Source organism: Pavona decussata, unplaced genomic scaffold (genome assembly GCF_977016875.1).
Source record: "Pavona decussata unplaced genomic scaffold, jaPavDecu1.1 SCAFFOLD_218, whole genome shotgun sequence".
NCBI lineage: Eukaryota > Metazoa > Cnidaria > Anthozoa > Scleractinia > Agariciidae > Pavona > Pavona decussata.
Genome location: NW_028145623.1, coordinates 1,317,384 through 1,343,308, shown reverse-complemented (window position 1 = coordinate 1,343,308; position 25,925 = coordinate 1,317,384). Strand labels below are relative to the sequence as shown.

The following is a 25,925-nucleotide window of genomic DNA, read 5'->3' as shown; positions in this document are numbered from 1 at the left end:
TCCATGGTGATAGGGGCCGTTCAGATTTGAGTAAAGGCAGGTGACATGCCACCAGGCTCCTTTAAAATGTTCGACACAGTGTTTGGGCCAGTTGTCATTATCCTGATCTTTGGTCGAAAACGGGTGAATCACCAGCGGTTCCTAAAAGGAGAAAAAATAGTGATCGAAGTTGGTATTAGCAACCACGGCGTGCTCACTTAGAGGATGCATTGTCTCCTGCAATTTTAATTGCAAGTCTATCTCGACTATCTAATGGGTATTCTTGATGCGCGCGCCGTTGTCAACTGACGTTCCCGTTCTGTTGCTAAATCAGCCTAATAGGGAGATTTAGAATTACGTCTACGACAAACGGCAAGCGCTATCCGGCTAGCTCATTTGATGGAGCGCCGGACTGCTGAGCGCGAGAAACTCGTGATTTACAATTTTCACCCACCAAAGCAAGGTTTCGTGAGGATGTTCTTGTTAATTCAGTTTCATTTTGAAATGAAAGGGGAAGAGGGGAGAAGTGCTGAATAATCTTTTTCCCTCTAGAAAAAGAGGGGCTTATTAGAGATGGAGGCATACTTGAGAGAGGGGCTTATCAGAGGATTTACGGTACAAGTTAAAGCAAATTCATGAAGCAGGTCTTAACGTTCAGACAGCAAGCCAGGGAAAACGCGTTCGAACAAGTTAACGTCGCGAGGGGCTTGATTGGCTTGAATTCTAAGTGTCGAGAAAAAGGTGCGAGTTGTTTCCATCAATTTTACTGAAAAAAAAAATTAGCTGTAAATTAACAGAACTAACGTATTACCGGAATATGATCCAATCCCTAGCTGGTACTTAGTCCTCTCGCTCGTTATTGCGAACATGTCATACTCAGCATAAGCTGTCCTTCCTGGAGTATGTAAACACGGTTGTGACGTCACGCTTTCTGTGTCTCCCGGCACAATTTGAAAACATTTCAAAGCTTTCGCAAGACTCGCAAAGTAATTTCAAGTACAACTGTTAAGGAAATGGTGACAAAAATTTCCCCAAATTTTGATCGCGTCTTGCCTGTCTCCTCCCCCTTGAACCCGAGGGAAAAAAAGCAAAAGAGAGTAGAACCGCAGCGCTTTGCTTGCCTCGCTAGACGACCTCGTCGAGGAAGCTCAAGTGAAGACGACAAAATATGCAACAAATACGCAGTAAACGTTTTTCAAGGCTTTGCATCAGAGTACCACAATAAAATTCTCTAAAAGACATTCTTTATTCAAAAAATGTACACGAAAACGACACAAAACTATATGCTACAGACTATAAATGTTTGAAATCAAACTTTGTACGGCTGGTTGCCGTGTTTTGGCTGTCAAATTTGTCAGTAAAATGTATTTTCCCTGAGACTTTCTCAGCCTAATAATCTACTGGTCTGCTACAATTACTATTACCAGCAACAACTTCACAGTCTGGATCCGCTGCTTGTGCTATGATTCCTAAACAGCAAAACTTCACAAGGCACGATGAGCGATTCGACTTCTCAGCCATCTCAGGCTGCCACATCGGGCAAGTTCACGTAACTTTCTAGAGCGACCATGCACAGTGACATTCATTTTCAGCTTAAGTAAATTCCTCATCTTGAAGTTCTTTCCTTTCAGAATCGTATATTTTGAACATTTCTTCTAGTTTTCACCGAATGTTCAGTATTTTTCTGTAAGATTCACGAGAATTCAAACCTGAAGTCGCCGTCTTCCACACGGGGCTCGCTGACGCTTGCCACAAATTTCAACTTGATTTTGACTTTTATAACGCAAATTTTGATTGGTTCATGTGTTGTCAGATGCGCGTTCTCATTGGCTAGTAGCAAAAATGATTGTCCAGAGCGTGTACTGAGAACATCTATTTCCATCAAGAAATAAATAAACAAAATTTCCCTTCGTTTGTCGAATTATTTTTTTAAAAATATTTTATAAAAGCAATAGAGGACTTTTTTTCCCGTGTCTACATAGCCTCATCTAAACACTCGGGGAATTGGGAGAATTCTCAAAAGTTATGCAAACCCTCGACTGCGTCTCGGGTTTGCATAACTGTCTCCCAGCCCCCCTCGTGTTTAAATGAGGCTATGTAAACACGGAAAAAGTCCTCTACTGCTTAATTCAAGAAACTAGCCACATGACTGGCATGTCATGGACACCTGATAATAAAGGTTTTATATCCATAGCTATAAATTTTAGTCACGGTTTACTATTCGTATATCTTTGCAGTGATAAGCAGTACATATAGATTACGTTTCGACAAGAGTTCCCGGAGTCATATTCTGAAGGTCAAGCTTTGTGTATTTCCTCGCCAACATAGCAAGAGACATTCTTCGTCGCCAGCCCATTGAAGTTGAGCCCGTTACTCACATCAAGAAGGACAAAAGAATTTGCATCAAGCCGGCTAATTTGGGCTTGCTATCTGAGCTGATTTTCCAAAAGGTGGCTATAGTTTTCAGCTCACAGGCAGACTAAACAGCCAAGAAACTTCGACGCCTTGCGCTGGAATAAATTTGAGGGGGGGCCGCGTCACCTGCTATGCCATCAAACAGGCCAGGGTCTGGCCTTGAGAACCGATGCCATTAGAGGGGTCAGGAGTGCAAAGCTGGAGGGGGGGAGGGGTGGGTATGAATTGGCTTGTTGTGTTGACCCGACTGAATTTTTTTGATTTGCCATTCTCCAGTCAAGGAGACTTCTTTTTGTGGTCTCTAAAGAACATGTCGGTTTCTTTTAGGGTGAAAGATCAATGTCAGGCAGCCTCTCACTATCCAGTGTATTCTGGGGTAGCTCAAGCAGCGGTGGGTGTTAGGGGAGGGGCAACTGCTAGAAGTGGCCCTTTGAGTTTGTGGCCACCTTTTGGAAAATTAGCTCAGATATACTTTAAGCTAAATAACTCACAAACGATTAAGTAACAATAAGGAATTTTAAAAAGCTCTAGCAAATGTGAGGGCCAGAAAAAAGGCAGACTTGAAAATTATATCCAGTAATTACATGGGCGGAAGATGGGGATATGGGCGGGTTGATAGCTTGATTTTCCTGAAATCTGAAGATCAAAACTTGCAGATTGAGAGGGCGAACTAATGGATACATCCCATTTTAAAGGGTCTTAGCCTATTAATTATGAAAGCGAGGCAAAGTACTTTTACTGTGTGTGAACATTTGCCCAAACAGCTCATGATGTTGCGAAATAGTTATTTTCCTGATTGAGTCTCGTGGTACTCATACGATGGTAATCTATTTTTGTAAAGGTCCAAGGTTCAAACCAGGAAGCTTTCTCACCCCTGGCCCCTGTAAAAAAAAAAAAAAGAAAAAAAAAGGAAGATGAGGTGTGGGAGGGAAAGTAGGGCATAAAATTGGTCAAAATAAAGCCCGTCTTGTCATGTGATTGCAAATGGTTGAGTGAATCTGAACTAAAAAAAAACTAAATTCAACTAGTTTCAAGTACCTGTGCGTTGCGTTTGGCTCAAAACTCAAAAGTAGTTTTTAGCTTCAAAAGCCATAACACGATCAGCTTGTATCACACCATATTCTGTGTCAGGGAAAATGTTGGCATCCTTTATCACTGTGATTAATTTGTTAAAAGTATCAGAAACTGAATTCCTCGAGTTTCATGTCTCAGCGAGTTAAGCTCAAAAAGCAAAAGCAGTTTTTAGCCACATCACGATCATCTTACATCACACCATATTCTGTGATTGGTTAAAATTATCTGAAACTGAATACCACAAGTTTCATGTGCCAGCCTGTTTAAGTTAAAAAAAAAAAAAAAACAGTTAGAGGCTTACCTTGATAAGAGTTATTACACGATCTAGTGAAAATTTATTGAGTCGCCATGAATTCTGCTCTCTTCGTCTGCCTTTCTGCGCTGTTGAATGGTGTTGATTCACTGCCGGCGCCGACAAACAATCAGAATCTCTTGGAACTGAAAGCGACATCTTGTAGCATAAACATCAACATGAAGGTTGAGGACCTCATCTTGGGAATGAAACAACAACTGGATGATATTCAGAATGAGCTGAGAAATCTGACAAAGAAACTAGAGAGCGGAAAAGGTTAGCAAATCTACATTTTTTGTTGTTTAGGGCCCATTACCCCAAGTGATAAATGTGTGAAAATTGTAAAATGGAATCTGCGATTTGCCCCATTTTTCAATGTGAAAATAAGATTTCACTCACCGGAATTTCTAAAAATTGTAAAATGGAATCTGCGATTTGCCCCATTTTTCAATGTGAAAATAAGATTTCACTCACCGGAATTTCTAAAAATTGTAAAATGGAATCTGCGATTTGCCCCATTTCCAATGTGAAAATAAGATTTCACTGACCGGAATTTCTAAAAATTGTAAAATGGAATCAGCTATTTGCCCCATTTCCAATGTAAAAATAACATTTTACTCACTGGAATTTGGGTTTGGTCATTACCTTTGGGCACTGATCATAAGAATGGGATCTGGGCAAATCAAGGCGATTAAGACGAAAAGAAACGCCGAAAGGGAAATTAATAATGGATCTGATTTGAATTGAAAACTGCGACGGCTGATTGATAAAAAAAAAAGTCTTGACAGGACTAGAGATTTAATTTCTTCTTTTTTTCTTTTCTTGAAAAAAAAAAAAAAATTACCGGTAGAATTAAATATCAAATAAAAGAAAGAAAATTCGCAGTTAGTACGCAACTTAAGCAGTTGCGAAAAGAAAGCCTAAGGAAACAAATTCAGGCTTGAAGGGGGTTCGAACCCATGACCTCATGGGTTCGAACCCCGTTCAAGCCTAAATTCAGTTTTTTCAGGCTTTCTTTTCGCCACTGCTTAGCCACTGTTTGATGTCTTATCCGCAGTTCAATTTATACATTTCACATATTTACATTCCACAGTTAAGTATGGTGGCCAAAAGCATGCAGTTAAGAGCCTTTCTTTTACGCTCATCATTCTTGAAACACTGCCTAAAGATCATTATACCAAGTTAAATGTGTACTTACAATTGGAACTTCCTGTTTTGATCCAAATGGGATCTGCACGCAACTGTTAAAAATGTCATATTCCACAGCAGGAGTTGCCGGATGCGTAGTTCTATTACAAAGATATTCTTAGCAGCAGCAGCAGCAAAAGTGCGTCAAAAATAAGAAGACACGTTCCTGGCCCAAGCGACTCGTGTGAGCAAGCACCAAAACAGTTCCCAAATTCTTCCCCATTCCTAAGCTTTGAAAACAAGGCTATCAGCTGTGAAAGTTTTGGTGATGTCATTGATCATTTCAGATCTATTTAAATATTCATTTCTTCGAGAAAAAGACTTATTTTATTTTAAATTTATTTATTTTCTTTTTCATTAAAAAAAAAAAACCCGAAAAGCCTGCGTACAAGATAATGGCCATCGATATTACGTGATTAGCTTATTAATACAACAACTATTCATTGCGTAATCAGTAGCCAGCTTGATCTCAGTTTCTTTTCAAATCGTTTAAGATTATCGGCACAATCGGCAAATTTAGGGAAGATTTTAAAGGGTTGGCGTCAAATCGGACACTGTTTGACAGTTACCGGTGCGTGGAACTGGTTCTCGTCGCAGAACCTACTCGAGGGCTTGGCGTGCGGTGTGGGGAGGGGGAGGGGCGTGGGAGAACTCCCTGTCATACTGACTATATGGGACCGGCTCCGCTGGAGGGGATAATTGTTTTCAGGTAGGGATTACACGAGCTTAAGCATAAAAAAGGGAATGACGGTGTTACGAAAAATTGTTGCGTGATTTAGTCTAGAATATTCTCGCATATTTAATTAGTTTTGCATCATAGTGACTAAGCAGTTTCTGAAGCCGTTTACGTATGATCCCGTAAATAGATTTATATTGTAATGTTACTTTATTTAGTTGCGCCGGAAAGTTCTAGAATCTTACGCTCATTAGTATATAAGGAAATCGGTTTAGCTTTTAGAGAGGTTGTTGTTTATGCGAAGAGAGTACGTATTTATTGTAGTGTGACAAAGGTCACGTGTGAAGTTTGGCAGAGGCCGTGTTTATTGAAGTGTGACAGAGGTCGCGTGTATATTTGGCAGAGGCCGTGTTTATTCAAGTGTGACAGAGGTCGAACTGTAATTTACAAGCCTAGCGTGTGCTTGTTGTGAAGTTTTGTGTTGAATTTGCTACGCTCATTTGGAATAAATAACCTTGTTGTTGTTCCGACAACCCTGCGTTCTGTTTAGACTACGAACTATTCGCCACTCACAAAACGAACTCGTAACAGACGGAGGATTGGGAAAAAAATATCATTTCGATATTTAACAAGGCCTTTTAAAATATCTCAAACAGATCAACCGAAACGAGATGCAGGTTTCTTTCCTATAGGTATCTGAAAGGGTTACCTTTCCTGTCAAAAATGGTACATCAAGGGGTCAGGGTTTGGACCATTAAACTTTGTTGAGTACCTCCACCACACCCCCCAGCCCTTACCATATCTCAAATTTATTCGTATATAGTGAGGTACAAGAGAGAACACTTTCTTGATTTGTTTTTTGTTTGTTTGCCTCTTCTTATTTCATTTAGCTAAGTCACTGTCCGTAACCATTTGCGAGCACAGCAGGAAAACCATCAGCTGCACAAACGGAAGAAAACTCAACATTCAGGAAGCACTGTATGGCCGACTGGACCGTAAGACATGTGGTCAAGGCCCTATTCTCACCACAAATTGTCGTGCCCCCAGATCTCTTGCCGTCAGCCAGAGCAGGTGTCAAGGCAGAACCAGCTGTGTGCTGTATGCCAGTAACTCAGTGTTTGGGGATCCATGTTACGGAACTTACAAATATCTTGTTGTCAAATACCAGTGCGTGGAGTAAGTTAGTTATTACACTCTCTTAGCTGTATTTATTTGTTTTAAACGTAATTAGTTTTTAAAAGGAAGTTACTTTGCCTAATTTGATTCCACTTTCATTCAGTCTCCAGTCTGAGGAAAACGCTGGCGTTTCCTTAAATGATTTCCTTTATACCGTTGCGCAAGTCCATTCAGTAAGCCCGTCTGTAGCAGACCTTGTGAAAACTAATCTGGTGGCTTATTTTGAACATGATCTAGGAAGAACAAAATTTCACTAGGGTAGTAGATTCTTAAAAATTCGCTGATCATTTTTATTCCGCCATGGTGAGGTTTACGGGCATTCCCCACTGCCTTCCGCGCGCGGCCCTTGATGCATTAGTTAACTTAACCTGATTAATTTAACTGTCCTGTTATTTTTTTTTTTTCCAATTCCTGGCGAATATCCTGGCTTCACAAGGTCTGTAACAGAGCCGATTTCCAATCGCAACGCCTGGCAGAAAAAGGGGAGATGTCCCACGCGATTTAACAGCGTGAAACGAGGTACCAGGCTCCCTAGTTGGGTATGGTGCGAAGAAAAAAACTCGCCCCATACTGCCCTCCGCTTGCCCGGCTTGCCGATTTTTCTTTTCGCCCTACGGCCCCATTAGGGAGCTTGTTCAAAGGCTGGGATCAGTGACCTGAACATTGTTTTGTTTGTAAAGTTTACAACTGATTGACACGTGAACCCTTCAATATAAGTGAATGTACATTAGACTGTGATCAGTCCTCATTCGAAGTTTTATTTTACGAGATCGCGTTTACGAAGCTTTCTGATGCAGGTTTTTTGATACGAAGTGTATTTGTTGTATAGTTGGACAAATCAATTAAAACGAATCAGTCAGAATCAGTCTCGAAGTTTACGATAACGTCATTCTTTCCATTTTATAACCACTTTTTAGAAAAATAAGTTTTCGAGGAAGATAACTTATTTTAATCTCATTGCCTACATGTTACTTTCGGCAGCTTTTGTCAAGAGGAAGATGGAACAGAAGTTAGTAATGGAGCGGCCAGAGATGAAGACTTCTGCCGACAAAACGTTTGTTTTTGTAGTGCGTAATTATTTTGTTTAAGTTTTTTTTTTATAACGGTGTACATGCTAAGGAAAGAAAGAAAGTAGTAGCACTGAGTTGTAAAGGTGAAGGATAGGATATATCTTTAAATTAAGATATATCTTTTAATTAAAATATCAATTTCAGCTCTAAGTAATAAACAATATTTTTAAAATCAAGAAATGGTGCGATCTTCAATCAATTAATTAATCAATCAATCAATCAATCAATCAATCAATCAATCAATCAAATAATCGAAATCAGATAGTCTTAAAAATAAACCAACGCATTAATTATTGTCTCCAATGACAACTAAATTCAGTGTGGTGAAACTTGGGTTGGGAAGGCTGTTTCAGTAAATTAACTACCCATTCCACAGTTTCCACTTCCTAAAATTATACCTTTACTATGACTTTTCCTTTCCGGAAGCGTTTTCAGAGCGGTTTAAATGCATTCAACGCTAAACTCATAATAAGCCTCTCTAAAATGGTTACCATTTTAATATTCTTTTGTCTGCATTCAAATTAGCCCTTTTTGCCTCGTTCAAGGTAAAATATTCTTTTCATTTTAAAACTTAAGAAGGAGGTAAGAAGGGCTAATTTGAATACCAACAAAAGAATATAAAATGGGCCAAATGATATGGGCCCTTTGCAGCAAACGGTCACATGGTATAAAATCCACCATGCTGGAGAGTAAGCCACGCACTGGGATCATCCACAACAAAGAAAATTCAAGTTTGACTTGTTGAAGTTGTTATGTTTTGGACGTCCCAAGCGCAACTTGCTCTCTAGCGGCTGGCAGATTCTGCACCATGTGACCGTTAGCTGCAAAAGGTCCATTGGAGACAAACAAGGAAAGAAAGTTTCGCATTTTCCATTTTTTGTGAAAAACATCTGCCATCCTCGCTGAGACCGTTTACTTTACGGAAGGCAGAGTAAGATAAATTATTACGAAAACACTTGTAACCAAAAGCTAAATTACGGTAATCGAATTACAATCTTAGAAGTAAATTTTAAAGAATGTCTCCGAAGCCATCGTTTTGAGGTGCAAATGGTTAGGATACACAATTGCCACGAATGGTTGGTTTTATCAACAGACTTAATTAGGTTTTTTTGGCCACCGTAAAGAGATTCAAGTGCTCTCGTTTCGAGCGTTAGCCCTTCATCAGAGCGAGTGATGAAGGTCTAACGTTCGAAAACTCAGCGTTCGGTTCCCTTATCAACTCTGTTGATAACATAAAATTAGTTTCTACTCCCCACCAATGCAACACCACAGTTTATATAGAAACGAACCCCTTATCCATTTAATAATTGTCAACCTTCATAGAGGTTCAGCCATGCGCCTTACCGTCTTTACTTAGCACAGTGGTTTCTTCAACTGCTTTCCTTTCAATTTTCATTTCATTTATCATGAAAGAAGAAAAATTCTAACAAAACAAGAAGTACTAACCTCTGGTGATGTTTTCTTCTTTCTTTCAGTTTAAATTCCTAAACTCCATCTGAATTTCATTTAGCTGTCGTTTCACCTTTTCAAAGATGATTTCAGTTTAGTTTCTTGTTCGGTTCAGGGTTCATTTTCGCTGTTAGCTAGATCTGGGAGATCCTAATTCTGCGTCGGTGCTGAGTCCACTGCATTCAATGGTCGTTTTTATGCCCTGGTCATCTGGGACGAGCCAACGTTACCTTTTACAATGCAGGAGTCCTATCTGGTTATGCCTATCATATTTTCTCTATTTTTAACTTTTTTTAAGCTTTTTTGCTTTTTTTTTAACTGCGTTCTATTGGAGTTATGATAAGTAAAGTAAATTAGTTATCACCCCGTATGGTAAATTATCTTTTGTAATTTGCATTTCTTTAGTTGTTGAATTTGCAGCTTTGATGCAGCATTCTAACTATCAGTTGAAAGCGAAAATAAAAACGTAAACAGAACCTTTGAACTCGAATCGTTTTTGTTGTTCTATTTCCTTGACAATTTTGAAGCTAAAGGTTGCTTCTAACCAAACAAAAATTATTTAAATTTTCAGTTACCTTCAATTGCATTCAGTTAAACATCCGATGCCGCTAATGACAAACAAGACAAACAAGACAAACCTTGAAAATCAATAGCAAAAATATTAAACTCGAATTATACGCAAAAGATAGGACGTTATATCCTAAATGAGATTTGATGAAAAAAAGCTGTCTTTATTCCTTTCTCTGCACGAAACCACTATTCCTTTTATCTGAAGTCTCTAGTGAATACCGGGAAAATAAGAAAACCTAAAACTAAGTTCTTGTCAATACGCAGGTGTATACAGGAGTTATTGGCATAAGACCAAAATATAGACCAATCATAGAATTAATCAGTCCGTTAGCTTTCTTAGGTTTGGGGGTTAGTCATACTTACGTTTGGGAGTTAGTTTTCTTACGCTGAGGGGTTAGTCAGTCTTTCGTTTGAGGGTTAGTTTTCTTACGTTTGGGGGTTAGTCATTCTTACGTTTGCGGGTTAGTTCTCTTACATTTGGGGATTAGTCATTCTTACCTTTGAGGTTAGTTTTCTTATGTTTGTGGGTTAGTCATTCTTACGTTTGCAGGTTAGTTTTCTTATGTTTGTGGGGTTATTGATTCTTACGTTTGGGGGTTAGTCATTTCTACGTTTGGGAGTTAGTTTTCTTACGTTTGGGGGTTAGTCATTCTTAAGTTTGGGGGTTAGTTTTCTTACGTTTAGAGGTTAGTCAAACTTGCGTTTGGGAGTTAACTTTTTTACGTTTGGGTTTTAGTTATTCTTACGCTTGGAGGTTAGATTTCTTAAGTTTGAGGGTGAGTGATTCTTACGTTTGGGTATTAGTTTTCTTACATTTGGGGGTTAGTCATCCTACGTTTGGGGGTTACACTCCTTACGTTTGGGGGTTAGTGGGTCTCACTTTTAGGGGGTTAGTTTTCTTACGTTTAGGGGTTAGTCATTCTTAAGTTTGGGGGTTAGTTTTCTTACGTTTGGGGGTTAGTCAAACTTACGTTTGGGGGTTAGTTTTCTCACGTTTGGGGGTTAGTCATTCTTACGTCTGGGGATTAATTTTCTTACGTTTGGAAGTTAGTCATTCATACGTTTTGGGGGTTAGTTTTTTTGCGTTTGGGGGTTAATCAATCTTTCGTTTGGAGGTTAGTCTTCTTCCGTTTGGTGGCTATTTATTCTTACGTTTCGGGGTTAGTTTTCTTACGTTTGGGGTTAATTTTTTTTTTTTTTTTGCAATACTAAATAACTACTTACAGTACTTGCAATGCTTACACTAAACAATGATTGCAATACCTACATTACTACATTACAATACTGACAAGATTCCCGACACTGTTTAGATTAATTAATTTGTAATTACATTACAGAACAGTTGTAACACTATTACTGTCACACTACAGTTACAGCAATCACGTCAAATAAATGCGTAATGTTTACATTTTTTCTCATAACAGATACGTAATATTAAATAATTATACTAATTAAGCATGCATCCACACCAGCTACCGTTCCACCCAAGTGGCACATATTCCGCAAAAGGCAAGAAAGAAAAAAAGCAAGAAGCAAGTACCTTTTAAAGATTGTAATGTGAGAGGAAGAGGGGGAACGTGTCAATTGTAGGATGAGTCATTTGCATTCCACAAGTCCATATATAGAGTCTTGCGACTAAGAATAAAAAGTAAAAAATTTTGCAAAATAGTGGGTGGGTCTTTAAGCCTATGACCAAGGAAGGGGTTAGCTCAAGAGAACGTACAGAAGATTCGTTTCTGAGCAGCCATTGCCTAAAATTATGCCAGAAACCGGACGTTACCGTACAGTTCCAGAAAAGATGGATGAGAGTTTCCTCTTCAATTTGGCAGAAATTGCAAAGATCGTTATCCCTTAGCTTTATTTTTCTTAAGAAGTCTCCTGTGTAGCAGTTTAAATTGGAAAACGCGAAGTTTTGAGATTTTCGTACATTTAAAGGGCAGCCGGTAAGCAGTCTTCCAGTCAATAGGTTCATTTTTTCCTATCATGCAGTCTTCCGACCATTTCGTTTGGCTATTTACGGGCTGCTTTCGTTTCTTTTCTATAAGTTTTCTGTGTACTATCTTATTTGTGTTTTTGGCCTTTAGAAACTTATCAAGAAAACTTTTGTAGTTGATGCTTTCCTGAGAGGCGTTATTTTTAAAGGTTATAACCAGATGTTTTACAGCTGATATCACTCCACAGAAAGACAGAAAATTTATCTTGATGTGAAAAAGTTCTTTGCATTCAGAAAAAGATAAAACTCTGGTCTCATTTTCCATCAAATGACCGATATTCTGTATTCCTTGAGAAGACCATAATGAATAGTGCATTGGTTTATTATTAACACGAATAAGAGAATTTAGCCAGAGACTCTGTGACAGTAACTGTTTCTTTGAGCAAATGTTATCTTCGTAGATAACATCTGACCAAATTTGCAAAATTTCTTGCAAGAAAACATCCGATACCTTAAAGTAAGTTAATATATCCTTCTTGTGGAGATTACCTTTGAAAATAATGTCTCCGCCTAAGTCTCTTAATTGTACATTGAAGAAAAGCTTCCATTTTGCCTCATTTCCTTTGTCAAGGTATTTTTTCACCCAACTAAGTTTCAAAGCTTGAGTAAATAGCCTTATATCAATCATCTTTAAACCTCCATCTTCATAATCACTTATCATTATATCACGCTTAATCTTGTCGCCTTTGCCCTCCCACAAAAACTTAAAGAATAGGGTGTTGACTTCACCAATAGCACACTGGTTTGTTGGCAAAGGTGACAAAATATACGTGAGTTGAGAGACAATTAAGCTTTTTAATACAGTAATTTTTCCCAGCAGACTTGATCTACGCAATTCCCAGCAGCCCAAGCTTGCCTTAAGTTTTGTTATTTTTTCCTCGTAGTTAACTTTCAACATTATTTCTGGGTCAGTTGAGAGCCATACCCCTAGAGTTTTTACTTTATCTCTCATCCATCTTAAATCGTGCTCGGGGCACAGTTTTTCTTCGCTTCCTGCATTTGTCCCAATCCACAGCACTTCTGTATTTTTATAATTTAGTTGGAGGCCGGATATCGCTCTAAAAAACTCTAAAATCTGCCGCGAATTTTGGAAGGATGCCCTAGATCCATCTAAAATAAGAGTTGTATCGTCTGCATATAGACTGATTTTAATTTCCTGTCCATCAACTAATATGCCTTTAATATTATTGTGTCTCCTTATTGCGTCAGCAAGAACTTCTGCGCCTAGAATGAACAAGTAAGGTGACAGCGGGCAGCCTTGCCGAACCCCTCTTTCTAGCTTGAAAAGATTACTAGACCAGCCATTGTTCAAGATAAAGCTTTCTATGTCATGGTAAAAGAGTTTAATCCATCTTAGAGTGGATGAGCCAAAATTAAAGTGGTCAAAGGTGTTATGTATGAAAGGCCACTCAATTGTATCAAAGGCTTTCTCAAAATCAAGGAAAACTAGAAGCCCGGGAATGTTTTTAGCAGCTGTAAAGCTGATGACACTATCAATAAGTCTAATGTTCTCTCCGATAAATCTACCTTTTAGGAAGCCGGTCCGATCGTTATCAATAAGTTTAGGAAGAACTAGTTTGAGGCGATTAGCGACAGCTTTAGTGGCTATTTTGTAGTCACAATTTAGCAGAGATACTGGACGCCAGTTTTTAACGAGGTACGGCTCCGTACCTTTCTTCGGAATAAGTTTAATAATCCCACGCTTCTGGGATACGGATAACTGCCCTGTTTGATAAGCATAATTGATTGAGCCAAGAAGAAAGTCGGCAATATCATTCCAAAACATTTTATAAAATTCAGCAGGTAACCCGTCTGAGCCCGGTGTTTTATTGGAATCCATTCCTTTTAATGCCTATAGGCATTCCGTTTTCGTCAAAAGACCTTCACAGCTGTCCTGTTCTAGTTGATTTAGCTTCTTTGTAGATGCCTCAAAGAAAATATGATCATACTTTTCATTAGGGGAGTCAATCTTTGAACTATAAAGGTTTCTGTAAAAGGCTTCACATTGATTTAAAATTTCTTTATCAGTTGTAACAAAGTTCTCATCGTCTACTTTTAGCTGGGTGATGGCGCTTTGCTTAAAATGTCGTTTTTCCAGGTTTAGGAAATACTTCGTATTTTTTCCCCCCTCGTTATACCATCTGCATCGAGCTCTTAAAATTGACCCTCTGGTGCGATACTCAATAATCTTTTCCAGTTCCCGTTTCCTGGCCTCGAGAGTGCCAGAGATCTCTGCTTTTTCGTTTGGGTTTATTTCATTAGATTCTATAAAATTTTGCAAAAAATTAATTTCTTTCTCAAGTTCTCCTTCACGTTTAGACATTTGTTCTTTTTTAGCCGTCGCGTACTTTATTGACTGCTCTCTTATCTTAAGTTTCATCATCTCCCACAGCAAGCCTTTGCTTACGGTATCATCATCTTGATATTCTTCATGGGTTTTCTTAATAACACGTCTGATCTGAGTAACATAATCGATGTCAGTTAAAAAAGAGGTATTAAGCTTCCAGTAACCTGGACCTCTAAGGTTCGAGTGAAGGGCTATTTTAATGTCAATAAGAGAGTGATCTGTTTCATAACCAGCTGAGATATTTGCGCTCTTAACACTACACATAAGACACTGGCTTACGAGGAAAAAATCTAGGCGGCATAAGATTTCAGGCTTTCTCCGACGCCAAGTGTATTTGCGGCTATCCGGGTTTATTATTCTCCACGCGTCTACTAAGTCAAATTGGGCAGCGCGGTCTTTAACAGTCTCTTCGGACTTAAGGTGTGTCCTAGCAAGTCCGCCTTTCTTGTCCATGTCTATGTTCAAAACAAGATTAAAATCTCCACCTATAATGATTTCGTCACACTCAAAGTCGTGTAAATGATCAAAGAAAAGTTAAAAAAAAACTCGGGTCATCAACATTAGGCGCGTACAATGTGGCCAAAGTAACACATTTCTGTTCTGTTTCAATGTCGCAAACAATAAATCTACCATTTGGGTCAGAGAAAAATTTTCGGATATCAAAGCCAAAGGTGTTGTTAAACAAAATGGCAACCCCACACTTACTGCTATCTTGCCCACTAAAAATTGTCCTATATCCCCATTCTGCGGCCCACATGGAATTTGTGCCTTCAGAGCAATGAACTTCTTGCAGCATGTAGATTGAGTGTTTTTGCATTCTAAGCCAGTTGAAGAGCTCTCTTCTTTTAGAATTGTCACCTAGTCCTCTCACATTAAGACAACAGATACTGAGACTCATTTATAATTGAGTTTATATTGCCCATTGCAAATCGCGCAGCCACGGAGCGGAGAAAGGTAGCTAGGGAAGGCTGGAATTAATTCACATGAAACAAACAAAGATTTAAATATACACACAGAAGAACACCAGCACAACATACTAACATTACAATTAAAATGTTCTATTGTTGGGCCGTTTTCCCCAGTGGTTTTGTAGGTGTTCAAAACCATTAGCACATCCACAAAGGGATTTTTTTCTCATACAACTGGGAAATTAATATGCACAAAAAGATCAAGTAAATCTGTAGAGTTTTGTACGACATAATATGGAACTAAATTTGAGGTTTCGGAGGCAGTCTAATGGGTAAATATTCAGATAAAACCTCCCGAACAGCATTTGTGTTACCGTACTCATCAAATATGTTTGAAGACTGAAAACCTTCCAGAAATTTTTACTAAAACTAAAGCTAAAGTCACATTAAATTGTCCGGGATCGATTTGCAATCAAATCTCTCTCCGTTCACCACCAGAAATCTGCCTACTACCTTTACGTTATCCATTCCATCATTTCGGGCCTTCATCATAGCTTTAAATATAAATATTTAACCAAGCCTAAAAGCGGAGCTCCAATTTTTTTTGCTAGCATTTATAGAAATCTGCTTATCGTATGGACGTAGTTCCTCATCCTTTCTAAAGTTATATATATTTTTAATGCATATGCAGCAAACTCCTCATCAACAATGTAATACCAGGAGCCCTTGATCATCGGCTCCTGATTTGTTGTAACAGAGGGCATTTTTTCTTAATTTTCCTTTCACCGAGCAAGGGTTGGTGATTGGTTGATCTTTGCGTTTGTACGCCAATCTCGTCCTCAAAGCCCACGCGCGTTCTTGAATGGGAATGAGATTCCTTGGAAAATCCTTAAATAATCCTTAAATAACAAGTACTGGAACCAGGTTTGTGAGCTCGTGAGAATGGGCACCCCACCAAACCCACGTTTTCGCGAAATGCACTGGGCTCTGAAATCTGGTTCCAGTCCTTGTTATCTATAGCTAGTCTCCTTCGCAGCCGTTATTAGGGTCGTCACGCAACGATCCTCCCCACGGAGCGTAGCGTGACGACACTAATAACGGCTGCGAAGGAGACTATGTTATCTAAGGTGTTCTGATTCCTGATCCTAGACTCCTTGTACCCAGATCCATCATTTAAAAAAATGGCGGCAATCTCGTTTTTCGAGCCCGCATTACCCTTATCCAGCGGAACGGGCGCTGGATATGGTAGGTACTTCATATATGGTAATTAACATATATGAAGTACCTACCTGAGAACGAGCGAAGAGGCGAATAGGCGAATTTTAGTTGTCTTTGCTTCGTTCTAGAGATTTGGATAAAACAGGATAAAAATAGCAGTGTTCAGATATCTTCCTGTATTAGGATGGTGGATAAAAAAAGAAAGGATCTTTTTAATTTTTGCATAAGTTTTCAGGTTTGGAAGCGATCGAATTTTTCCTACGCCTCGTGTTATTTTTCCTGCGCGACTGTGTGGAAATGTTCCCTTTTAACAGCAGATTTGAAGGAAAACTTTTAGTGTGACAAATGTCAAAACTAGAAGGGGTTTTGTTGTGTCGGTGGAAGGCGAAAGGTCCGACAGCTCTGTCAATTAAGGAGGTAAGATAACTTCAAATATTTATGTATGCATACACACCTTTAAACTGTTTGTAAGACTTTATGTTTTTTTTTCTGACGAGGGAGCAATTTTCTAAAAGAAATCTTTAATCAAGATAATATTAATATTAAAATTACTAGGCCAGTGTTGTTATATCAACTCGTGTGGTCTACTAATACTAGGAGATCGTTGCAAACTAGTACACCGTGGAACAATTGAAAAACGAGTCATTATAAGTTATAGGGATTTACAAAATATTTAAAAATTTATCTTTTTCTAGTCAAATTGATTGATTTTTTTTTATGTTTAGGTTCTGTTTGAGGGAGATGCACATTGGAGATGTTTGAATACAGGAGAGATATTTCTTCAAGTCAAATTAGCTTTGTGCCATTTTTATATTTTCTTACTGCACTTGTAGCTCATTAATTCAATAAATTAGATTGAAGAGCTCATTTTTAAAAATTTCTGTTATTCCCAGGTTGGTAGCTATTCTTGTACACTTAAAGTTGTTTATTTTGGTTTTTGTATAAACTCAAACTAAGTGCTCAGTTCCATGCAACTGATATTGATTTACAAGAGTCAAGATGTCTTTCTTGCTCTTAACTTAATCTAAGAATGCAGTATATAATTTTTCCCATTTGTTTCGGTAGGGATAGGAAAACATGAACCTTTCATAACTTCCTGTCAATCACATTAGTTCCTTTGTTTTGAGAGTGCAAAGTGATACTGTTTTGTTCAGAGAAACCATTGCAGTAATTGGCTGCCTCTTATTCTTGATATTGTAAAGTCAAAACAACAATCACTTGTGAATGCCTTTTGTTACTTTGTATATATGGAAACTAGTAATTATCAAAACTGGATCAGACAGTACATTTGATGACCTTGATCCTAGCGTAGGTTCTCTCCTTTGCCAATTTGGTGATGATGTCATCTGCCCCTGCAAAAATGTATCTACTGGGGGTGCCAGATATACTTCCCAATATCCTTTCATTTATGCAATCAACTTTGGTTCTCCCATACAATCTCAACTCCAATCTGTGAAAGGAGTGCATTCTTTCCATGTTGAATGCAATAAATGTCATAAGTCTAATTATTCAACGGAAAAAAAAAAATTCAGTCCCTAGTCATTTGTACCTGGTTTTAAATTAAGTTAGTAAATTGTTTGACATAGAATCAAATAACAATTTTATTGTGTATAAATCCACAACTGTCCCTGTCAAAATCTTTACCAAAAAAAATCCATCAGGCAGTTATGGGAGCCGGTTATCCCCAGCAGTTTTTCTACACTCTGCTAAATGAGAGTTAACTTGGAGTAAAGTTGGAAATAACACAACAATTAAGGAATAATGAAATTTTGTGCTGTGCAGTACTGACTATACAACTGAAAAATCAGAGAATTATCCTTGGAGTGTAAATTTCTGTTTGGGAAGGAAATCACTTAAATTTTGCATTACCATAGTGAAGAGATTAATTTTGGTCCATCAGTGATCAACAAAATCCTGGGGTCATAGGTTTTAATCCTGCCAAGGTCAAATAGTTTTTCTTTACCTTTCATGGACCACATTTCCTAACTGAGGTAATACTGAAAAGAAAACTAAGCGGTTTCCTTCCACCAAAAAATTTACACTGCAGGTTTTATTCTCTGGTTTCTCAATTAAGGAACAGGCCTTGCTCCAACTCATTAACCTTTTGTCCTTACAAGGAAAATCTCAATTTAAGAAGTCATTAGACTGCTAAACACTACACTCCTGCAGCCTCATCACTCCAGTTTATGGATAGCACCTCATCTGAGAAGTCCCATTCATTTTTACACACCAAAATGCCGACCATTCTAAAAAATATTCCTTACTTTAATTTTCATCATCCTGTTTTTCCGAGAGAAAAAAATAGAAGGAACAAGAGTGCCTAAAGAGAGTTGATGTATAGCAATAGTCCTCTTCTGAATTCACAAAATGATTCACAAAATATTGCAAATTAAAAGCATTTTATCACTTTATTCTCCAAAACAATCAGTGGATTAAACTATTTTTATATAAATAAAGATTTTACATAAACCCTGTACAGAATGGAAAAGGAAAATAATATTATTTAGTGTTTTTCCTTACATGTATGTTACTGAAAAAATTATACCAGACTACGTGATAAGGTGTAGAAAACTGTAGCACTGGTTACTGATGTCACAAAACCCATGAAAATTAACAGTTATTATTGGATAATCAAAACAAAGTAAAAGAAAACAATTTACTTGGCATACATGTATTAACATTTTCATAATAATGTTATGTGGCAATCACTGCAGTGGAAGTACCAGTTTTTTTTTTTTTTAACTTCCTAGGGAAAATAAATTCTGTTCAAAAAATAGGAGGCAAAAAACTGACTGAAGCAAATCCAACAACTATTTGTTCAAAGAATTGGGAGTGCTGAAAAACATTGAGAGTTCAAATAACTGAGATTGCACTGTAAAAATAAATAACTGTACATATTTCATAATTCATTACCCACTACCAAGTTTTAAATTTTTCTTTCAATAAAAAGAGATGGCTGATAAGAAGTTTCACCTTTTGTCTGTTAAATCACAGTTATCAAAAGGGTCTGGTTGCATTAAACATGGCCTGAATATCAGTCTCTAATCTCTCTAGATGATTGGTGAGAGATGGGAAACAGCTGATATTCAGCCTTTGTAAAAAATATATATACTGTATAACTTAAGTGTCATTGTCTGAGAAAGTGTTCCAGGGGCCAAAACTGATGGTCAACCGATTTGGCTGAAACTTGGCACAGAAGTTGGTTGCCATGAGATATTTGAAAAGCCAATTTGGCTCACTTCTCTGACTTTAAGTTTTAGAGTTTCAGGGGGGGTCTCATTTTTTGCCCTTTTGAGCACAAAAAATACAGCCTTTCAGGGGTCATTTTGAAAGTGCCATAAAACCCAACTACTAAATTGTGCTGCCAAATGAATTTGACTATGAATATTACTATAATAGAGCTTTCATTTCATGCATGCAACTTTGCCCTCAAGGTATTGGACAGAGAGGAGCCTGGGGCTAGAGTTAAGCCAAAATTAATGTCAAAATTACAACCCAAAATTGCCATTTTTCAAAAAATCAGTGTATCTACCTGCCTTCTTGCATAACATCCGTACCTAACCCATTATTTACTTTAGTGATCCAATTATCAAAATCAGTTGAGAAAAATTTGGCTTATCACGGTTTGTTGAATTTTTTTCACAAACACTCCATGCCTCTATAAGGTCATGCAAAATGGAATTTTGAGCATAATTCATGCCATAAACAAACCAAATTGTTGACATGAAGCCCTTATTCTGTATTTGGTCAGTGGAAATGAATTGTTAAAGCCAAATCAGTTTAATTGTTTAGAAATACTCTGATTCTTACCTTACAATTGCTCTTAAAGGCCTTTGATTAGCACAACAAATACCCTGATTTAGCCAGATTTAGCACAACAAGGTTTAATTTGTAGTTTAAAAACCTAGTACCCATCAAACAGCACAAATGATGAAGGCCTTACCTCGATATAACGATCTTTCTAAACGATGCTTGAACTTTTCATTGATTAATATTCAGTTCCCGCAAATCATAATTCTTCTCCGTTGCTCCAAGCATGGAAAGTCTCTATATTTTGTCAGGCCTGATTTTTATTATGAAACATGCTGCATCGGAGCAAATCTTCCAACCAAAGCCCATAACAAATTGGCAAATTTTGAGACAATATAAGGGCTTCTGAACGATGCGAAGCAGAGAGTCCATATACGGGAAAACATTCTGTACCTATGTCATGGTGTCATTATCAAGTCGTAATACCGTCTCAAAATCGAATGTAGTTTCTTTTTATCGTGATTCATCTATTCTTGTAGAAAAAAATGTTTAATCAATTAGTTGAGCTCAGAATACAACGAGAAATCTGAGATAGGCTTTAAAATGGGTATAAGATTCCTAAAATTATACCGTCTCTATTTACATACTAAAATAACTAATTATAAGTAATTAAAAAATGTATCCGAATAATTTTTGTTACTAAGAAAGTGATCCGTAAAACAAAACATTTTCTCGCTCAAAATGTCAATTTCATCGAAAAGCTTCGATGCAGCATGTTTGCAAAGATTTTTCAAGTTCTCTTATCTTAGACGAAACTGGCAAATATAGGAAACCGGTAGGGTTTCACGCTCGAATTGTGATTGCGTGATAAGCGTCTGAACAGGTAAAGCTGAATGTAAACAAACAGAGTGAGCAGACGAAAAACAGCCTTCAACTTCAAGTTATTCTTATCGTTGTTTTTGAGAGATTGTTGCGATAAAATAACTGCGCTCTTACCTTTCAAAGTTAGGGTTTTAGTCAACCCCTTTGCCCTTCCTGTGAACAATTTGTTGAATGTTTGTTTCTCTTCGCAAGAATCAAGTAAATTACCTCAGGAAATCTTCCATCAGTCATAAACAAACAATTTGAGACGACAATATCGTAAAATATTGTGGTCTCTCTTCAACAGAAAAGAGTCCACTGGATCGCGATAAAAGCCATTTGTGCGCGTGTATGATGCCTAATAGATAGTTTGAATCACCTGCTGCTTTGGTATGACCAGGTCTTCCTCTTGCCCCAGACGCACCTGACCCCTTGTACTTTTCCTTCAACCATTCAGTCATATCATTCTCGCAGGATAATAAAGGAACCATTCCTGTTTCGTGCAGAGCCCATGCAGTGGCACCGCACTGATTACTTACCCCTCCAAAGGAACAAAGTGCCATCGTGAAATTACCCTTGAATTTCTTACACCTGAAACGAAACGGAAGAAGAACGTAACCTCGGTCCAGTCCCCACTCTCTCCTATGTCCAAAATGGCGGGCCAGTTGATTTTGCATCGTCTCAATGCTCTGGCCTCGTTTGGTTATTGTATTTAGCAATACAAGTTTTTTGTTTTACTATCGAGCTCTCCTAACTGTGCATTCCTTCTTGACAGATGGTTTCATTTACTCCGCTCTAGAGGACTCTGAAGTAACGGGTCACATCGGCACTGCTATAAGCTGCAGCTCGTATATCTCTACGTAAGTTTATATATCTATGTATGCATGGCCATGCTCCTTTACTGGTGGGTATTTACAAGAACTGTTCAGGCTGTTAACAGACCTAGATTATATACTAACGAACGTTTTCGTTAACTGAGCTAACTTTATCTTGTAATCATAATAAAAATCAGGCCTGACAAAATATAGAGACTTTCCATGCTTGGAGCAACGGAGAAGAATTATGATTTGCCGGAACTGAATATTAATCAATGAAAAATTCAAGCATCGTTTAGAAAGATCGTTATATCGAGGTAGGGCCTTCATCATTTGTGCTGTTTGATGGGTACTAGGTTTTTAAACTACAAATTAAACCTTGTTTTGCTAAATCTGGCTAAATCAGGGTATTTGTTGTGCTAATCAAAGGCCTTTAAGAGCAATTGTAAGGTAAGAATCAGAGTATTTCTAAACAATTAAACTGATTTGGCTTTAACAATTCATTTCCACTGACCAAATACAGAATAAGGGCTTCATGTCAACAATTTGGTTTGTTTATGGCATGAATTATGCTCAAAATTCCATTTTGCATGACCTTATAGAGGCATGGAGTGTTTGTGAAAAAAATTCAACAAACCGTGATAAGCCAAATTTTTCTCAACTGATTTTGATAATTGGATCACTAAAGTAAATAATGGGTTAGGTACGGATGTTATGCAAGAAGGCAGGTAGATACACTGATTTTTTGAAAAATGGCAATTTTGGGTTGTAATTTTGACATTAATTTTGGCTTAACTCTAGCCCCAGGCTCCTCTCTGTCCAATACCTTGAGGGCAAAGTTGCATGCATGAAATGAAAGCTCTATTATAGTAATATTCATAGTCAAATTCATTTGGCAGCACAATTTAGCAGTTGGGTTTTATGGCACTTTCAAAATGACCCCTGAAAGGCTGTATTTTTTGTGCTCAAAGGGCAAAAAATGAGACCCCCCATGAAACTCTAAAACTTAAAGTCAGAGAAGTGAGCCAAATTGGCTTTTCAAATATCTCATGGCAACCAACTTCTGTGCCAAGTTTCAGCCAAATCGGTTGACCATCAGTTTTGGCCCCTGGAACACTTTCTCAGACAATGACACTTAAGGTAAGGCGAGGTTTTGTCTTACAGTGCAACAAACTCAACCGGGCCACCGATAAGACCAACACTTTGAAATTTAAAGAAATGTTCTCGTTTTTGATTGGTTTACCAACTACCAAAGCCAGACTCCTTTGTTGTGAATGTGACCTGTGATTGGCTGATCAATGTTGGGTGGCCCCAGTTGAGTTCGTTGCACTGTAAAGTATTCAGGGAATGCCCCTTGTTCAGCATATTTCTGTAGCCTCTATCAATTCAATAGTTATAATGATTGAGTGACAGTGCTGACTGTTGCTTATAAACACAGCTATTGAAGGCCCAGACATCCAGTGGCCAATCTCTGTTGTACACAACATTCTAGAGCAATAGCCCTACATCAGGCCAACTAATTGAAATCTTTACTGCTGAAGAAAAATTTTATATGCTCAGCGAGTGCCCATTCAAATTGGCTCCTGCCATCACATCAACATTTATCAAAAGGTAAAAAATTTAATACACAACTGGATATATCCCTTGATGGGAAAAGTGCACAGTCAGAAACTTTCACACAAGAATGGATAATTAATACAAGTTTATGAATTGCCTCAACAAGAACTTCCATAAACAAAGTGATTCATGAGCCATACTGTGTTTTCATCACATCTGTCATCATCTGTGATGATAAATAAAAAGCTTACAACTGTACATCAATTATTTTTTGCCACAGCTATTAAAACACGAGATCTAAACCCACTAGTAAAGGTTACACCCTCTGTGCATGGCTTTTGTGCCCCGGCAGTGGCAAATCTTAAAACACTCCTGAGTTAGGGTTCATAATTTATGCAGATGGGGGCCTATGATGATTTTTAAATTTTTCCCTAAGTTCACGTTTTGGATAATGCTATTGTTTGATGAGGTCAGGTTCCGAGATGCCGAATTGTCCAGAATTTGCAAGTCTGATTACCGCATCAGGATTCATCGAGCACACGAAAGCAGTGGCTGGGGGAAAGCTGGCTGGAAAGGACTTATCCTGCAGTTCAGTGGCTGAGATGCCATTACTGATGGCAGTTCTAGATTTTTAAAATGGAATATTTTCAGATTTCATGACAAATCAGACAAAGAAATTTAGAAGACAACTGTGACTAGCTCACTATGAAATTATGAAGATAAAGAATGGAAAGAAATGAACAAAGTTATCAAGGTCTAAGCATTTTTCTTTTCTGTTTAAGGCTAAGCACTAATTATACAGACGGTTAGCTTTAATTTGTTGTTATGGCAGCCATTGCATTAAAGGACTTCCATAGATTCAACGTTCGGTATTCTGCAAAATACCCCTGCTGCTTGAAAATTAAACCTTAACTCTACTCGGCCTCAGGCAAATAAAAATACTATCTGCTATACAACAAGGTACATTAAGGTAGTAAGGTATCCTCTTGAAACCCAAAAACACATTTTAGCAGAACTGACATTCTAAGCTACATGGATGTGAGTGGGCCGGGACAAAAAAAAAATATCAAAAAATCATGTACACTGTAGGTAAATATTCAGGACGGGATTGGCTATTTATCGAGTTTTGATAGTTTTCTTCACGCTCAAAGTATTTTTTTGTTGTTGTTGTTATTATTCTTTTTAGTTTTAAAGATGATCGAGGCGAACTGTCACTGTCTTAGGCAAATGTTGTTTATCAGCAAAAAGCCATACATAAACCTTAGAGAAAAAGGCTACAATAACCATGAAACAGACTTAAAATATATACATGTATCCTGGAGTAATAAATGGAAAAAAACTGTGATAATTCATAACAATCAGAACAGAGATAAACTAAACGACGATCTTCAAAAATTTGTACAAACAAGCGAACACATTTTGCGTACGCTTGATGTTATGATGAAAATGAGGTCACACTATTGACTAATTTTACATTCGCTTTCAACGTTTTTTGAAAAGAAATATCCTATCCTTTAAAGTATTTGTGTTTGTTCTCTGTGAAGATTGTCAGAAATAAATGCAAAAATTAGAAATATATGCGAGAAAAACTTGTCACTATTTAGCTTATGCTAGCTAACGACAAAAAAGTGTTACTAGACGTTTGTTTCACTGACTAAAAATTATGGTATTATACCTGAGAACTAAATTTTCTTACATGAAGCAAAAAGGAATGACATCCGAAAATAAACCTCCAAGGGAAACAACGAACATGGGCCGAAAAAATGAGCTCAAGAGACTTTTCTGAAGTTAGCAGTAGCTTAAGTTAAACAAGTTGCAGTGTAAACACTGCAAAAAAATATCTTGCAAAAGTCAGCAAAGTTTTGTCAACAAAATCAAATATAAGACTTAAGCTTAAATATACTCGCCTCTTTGGAAATAACCAGTCCTTTTATCCCATTGCTGATTTTTTCGTTCGTTTTACAACGTTAAGTGAGCAAAAAGTTTCACTTCAAGAGGAAAAATCCAACGTTTCTTCGCGGATCGATCAGAATAAAATGATTTCTGTTTAAGATCCGCTGTTTATGATGTGCCGCCTCTAAAAGAGTCCTTTTCCGCCGCTATTCGCCTTGCTCTTTTTCCCGCTGTTGGAAGGCAAAATTGGAGCAGATTAGAATATAAAATTCCAAAGGATCGAAATAATGAACAGGAACCGAAAAAAATGAGTTCAAAGGACTACTCTGAACTTAGCAATTAACTGCGTGTCAACACTGCAAGAAATCAATTTATTGCAAAACAGCCGCAAACCAGCAAAGTTTTGTCTACAAAATCACATGAATATACATGTACTTGCCTCTTCTGAGAATAACCAGTCCTTTTATTCCATTGCTGATTTTTTCGTTCGTTTTACAGCGTTAAGTGAGCGAAACGTTTCACTTCAAGAGTAAAAATCCAGCGTCTCGTTGCGCCGGATCGGAGTAAAATGCTTCACTTCAAGATCGGCGACGCTAAAAGTCGGAACGGTGGAAGGGCGGAATGGTGGAAAATCACTCCAAATCCTAAAACCTGGAACGTCGGAAATCACCCCAAATAAACTATAACCTTGAAC

General features: G+C 37.8%; 1 protein-coding gene and 2 long non-coding RNA genes across 4 annotated transcripts in view; 2 read left to right on the top strand and 1 right to left on the bottom strand.

The window, feature by feature from the left end:
* The first annotated feature begins 3,780 nt into the window (after nucleotides 1-3,780).
* The window catches only part of LOC146459643 (L-rhamnose-binding lectin ELEL-1-like), a 142,278-nt gene continuing 120,133 nt past the window's right edge, over nucleotides 3,781-25,925 (top strand). The window contains exons 1-3 of one of the 2 annotated variants that reach the window (XM_085089236.1): nucleotides 3,789-4,036; nucleotides 6,515-6,804; nucleotides 7,782-8,173. In XM_085089236.1, coding sequence (XP_084945362.1) covers nucleotides 3,817-4,036; nucleotides 6,515-6,804 — 510 coding nt within the window. In that variant the 5' untranslated portion in view covers nucleotides 3,789-3,816 and the 3' untranslated portion in view covers nucleotides 7,782-8,173. Of the gene's footprint in view, nucleotides 4,037-6,514; nucleotides 6,805-7,781; nucleotides 8,174-25,925 lie in introns of those variants that run through there. The other variant, XM_085089237.1, reaches the window with a different exon arrangement.
* LOC146459650 (uncharacterized) lies at nucleotides 16,445-18,169 on the top strand. The gene is made up of 3 exons (XR_014857862.1): nucleotides 16,445-16,772; nucleotides 17,081-17,907; nucleotides 17,942-18,169. It is a non-coding gene; the product is annotated as an uncharacterized LOC146459650 (long non-coding RNA).
* LOC146459649 (uncharacterized) lies at nucleotides 19,316-22,964 on the bottom strand. The gene is made up of 2 exons (XR_014857865.1): nucleotides 22,909-22,964; nucleotides 19,316-19,466 (listed from the first exon to the last, which is right to left on the bottom strand). It is a non-coding gene; the product is annotated as an uncharacterized LOC146459649 (long non-coding RNA).